The 3,348-nt window shown below is 41.9% G+C and overlaps 1 protein-coding gene across 1 annotated transcript in view; it reads right to left on the reverse strand.

The window, feature by feature from the left end:
• LOC107080673 overlaps nucleotides 1–3,348 on the reverse strand; it is a gene marked incomplete at its 3' end in the record, with an annotated part of 19,769 nt that overhangs the window by 15,869 nt on the left and 552 nt on the right. Inside the window, exons 2-4 of the mRNA XM_015368881.1 lie at nucleotides 1,157–1,231; nucleotides 1,073–1,088; nucleotides 863–994 (exon numbers count right to left, since the gene is read on the reverse strand). Coding sequence (XP_015224367.1) covers nucleotides 863–994; nucleotides 1,073–1,088; nucleotides 1,157–1,231 — 223 coding nt within the window. The remainder of the gene's footprint in view (nucleotides 1–862; nucleotides 995–1,072; nucleotides 1,089–1,156; nucleotides 1,232–3,348) is intronic.

Below are 3,348 nucleotides of genomic sequence, written 5' to 3' on the forward strand. Positions count from 1 at the left end.
TTTTATTTTCTTTAGTCCAACCTGTTTTAAATATTCTTTTTTGTTTCTGCATTTTTTATTATGATTTTGTTTCCCCTACTTGCTTTGATTCTGTTTAATCTTCCTGTATTTTAATCATGTAAAGCACTTTGCATTGTCTTTGTACTGAATTGTGCTATACAAATAAATTTGCCTTGCCTTGCCTTTAGTCCTCATCCCGGACTCAGAGGGCTAGAAACTGTTCTATGATGATCTGTATGTCTAGCTGTTGCAGTTTGAGCTGAGCACCCAGCAGGGGGCAGCAGTCCTCCATTGGGTCTGCATGTTGCACCTGTTACAAAAAAAGTCTGAAACTTAAAAATGCACAGAATTATTCAATCACGCAAGGTTCAGAAAGTGCATTTTCCACTATTCTGCACTTTAGATGGCTGTATCGATACAACGTTTCAGTATCAATACTTTTGACAACCCTAGTTAGTAGGGCTGTGTGTTAATGTAGTTTATGCTATTTTCTGCTTCAATGGTCTCTCTCTATCCTCGGCATCTGAGAAGACCGATTGTTTGTGTGTGGAGTGGAGAGAGAGCTGAGTGGGCAGCCAGGCTGAGCCAGTGTGCTGATCCGCTGATGAGAGGGGAGGGGGGAGCACCAAAGTGCTGTAATTATACAGACAGGGGAGTGGTGAATCTACTGCAGTTAATGCGTGTGGGGGATAATAAAAGTTACCGATTTTGTTAAAACAAATATTGTTCAATATAAATACCAGTGTTGGTATCAATTTAATCGATCCTAGAATAGATCTGCCCACCTCTAATAGAAGGTAGATGGACACTAGATCCTGATGATAAACTGATGCTAATGAAACACAAACAGGCTCAGACTTACCAAAGTGGGGACATGTGTCCACCACCTGACCAGATGTGTGGTTGACCAGCTCAAAAAGCTGTCGGTTGCTGCTCTCTCTGATGGTGAATGAGTTTCCTTCGCCCAAACATTTCAGGTCCCAGTCTGAGTGATCTTCAAATCGAAACCACAGCCAATGGTGGTAAAAGAATTCTTCAGAATAATCTTTTCTGCTGTTTCTGCATACTCTACAGACGTCTTGGGGAGACTAAGAGAGGAGGAAAATGACAAAATGATCCCACACAGAAAGAGAGCTGCCTTCTTTAGATGACTGACCTGTCTCCCTTTGCCAATCACCCAGTCGTAAGGAGTGTCGTTGGTCACCGAGCCCCCGTTCCCCATGGTTGAGATCTGAAAGGAGACAGCAGCTCTCAGCACTCACTCAGGCGGCTGACCAACCCTCTAAAAGTCACCAGTCTTTGTCCAAAAGCACTAAAAACAACAACACACTTGTTAAATGGAAATAATCAAACAGGGGGTCAAAGCACCAGAAAACTGACCCAGATGCTAGTGGATCAGGGCCAGGTAGAAGCCAAGCCAATAGCTGAGAGTCAGGGCCATTTATTATAATTTATTTTTTCAGCGTTTCCACACTGTCACAAGTACAGAGCAACTAAATTCACTCTTTGCATTTGACCCATCCCCTTGGGGAGCAGAGGGCTGCCATTTGTGGCGCCCGGGGAGCAGTGTGGGGGTAAGGGTCAGCGTGTTTTGAACACAACCTCAGGATTCAAAGCTCTATGCTCTAAGCACTAGGCCACCACTCCCCTAAAGTTTAGGTTTACGGTTAGTTTAGGGTTTGGTAAGAATATTTAAAATTTGAATTTCTGCATTTTGCCTCCAGAACCACCTCTGATTTCCGCTAAATGAGCTCCATTCCAGCAGATATTACAGATAGAAGTGGAAACATGACCTGATGCATCACTAACAGAACCAGTGAAAGCAGTCAGCTGTAAAAGCTTATCAGCATCTCTGTCAAACCCACACTTACTGAGTGGGTTTTCCCTCCTAAGAGCTGAAGGCTGTTTGCCCTGAACCCAGTGTGGACTCACCTCAAAAGGGGAGTCGCTCTGTTCAGCAGCTGTACTCCAAGAAGGACACACAGGACTCAGAAGCTCCACTGCTGCCTGATGCTGTGGAGCTAGGCTGCAGTGGAGCCTGCACCCTTTATCAGCCAATCAGGGTAGAGCAAGGCCATGGCATCAGCATATGGGGATCTGGTTTCACTTTCCTTCTGATGGACAGAGAGAAGAGTTTACCTCTTAAGAATACAGAGCAGCTTTTAGAGTTTCTCTGATTGCATCGACTCATTGACTGGAAGGTAATCCCTCACACACTGTCATTTTAATGCATTTTCTTTATTCCAGTCCAGATTCAGAAAGAGAAACCTTACCACAAGTCTTGAGCCAGCGTTGTGTAACATGCCTTCCTGTAAACTCAGCAGGCTCAATATGATTTCAGAGAAACTGAGCTAAAACCCAGTGGTCAATGTAAATGTCCATATAAATATTTCTGTCTTAGATTAATCCAAAGTGTTTGTTATTTTGCTCCAGCAGTAATACAGCCCATGCGTTTATTGTGAAAGGCCCAGAGCATGAAAGTGACGTAACTAGGTTGTCAATGCAATTGTCAATGCAATGTGTACGGCGGTGGTGTGAAAAAGAAGGGAAAAAGGATATTGTCACAGAGAAATTTCGATTTGCATAAGGTCCTTAGCACCTGGTTGATGAGGGAACAAGGTTTGTATCAGTGTTTGGTTTTTTTTCCACAGCATAACCACACCCTCTACAAAGCAAAAATGTCAGTGTTAAAATCTTTGGGGTAGTGTTAACTAAATAGGGTGGGTGTTGTATTTACAATACACAGTAAAATAACATTCCTAGTGTAAATTTAGATCGGAGTGTTAACTGGTTGGTGTTTAGTTTAAGCCACGCCGTCACGTAATGGCTGCAAATGGCATAACTGTTTTTGGTAGAAGGACCCGCCGTCTTCTTTTCCAGTGCGGAGCAACAGTTAGAACACATTTATTTCCAAAAGGTGAGATAAATGCCAGACACAGAATTTTGATAAAAATTTGCTTTTTTTCAGAATCAGAATCAGAATCGGGTTTATTGCCATTGTTAGTGAAGGAGTTCACAACTAGGAATTTTTTATGGTACAATCATGCAACATGAAACATATAATATGAAATAGGTAAATAAAATTATAAAAATCTCTAAAAACACTGGGGTATAAGGTATGCAAAAAATATACTAATATATACACTTAGGATAAAAATATGGATAAATAAAAAAAAAATATAAAAAGTAAAATGTACAAGGTAGTGCAAATAGAGCAGTGTGCAATACAGCAGTGTAAATGGCATGGGCAGGTTATAGAGTCTGACATATAGTGTTCATGAGTCTTATGGCAGAGGGGAAGAAGCTGTTTTTATGGCGGGAGGTTCTGGTCCGTATGGACCGTAGGTT

This window comes from Cyprinodon variegatus, unplaced genomic scaffold (genome assembly GCF_000732505.1).
Source record: "Cyprinodon variegatus isolate N-32 unplaced genomic scaffold, C_variegatus-1.0 Scaffold2208, whole genome shotgun sequence".
Taxonomy (NCBI): Eukaryota; Metazoa; Chordata; class Actinopteri; order Cyprinodontiformes; family Cyprinodontidae; genus Cyprinodon; species Cyprinodon variegatus.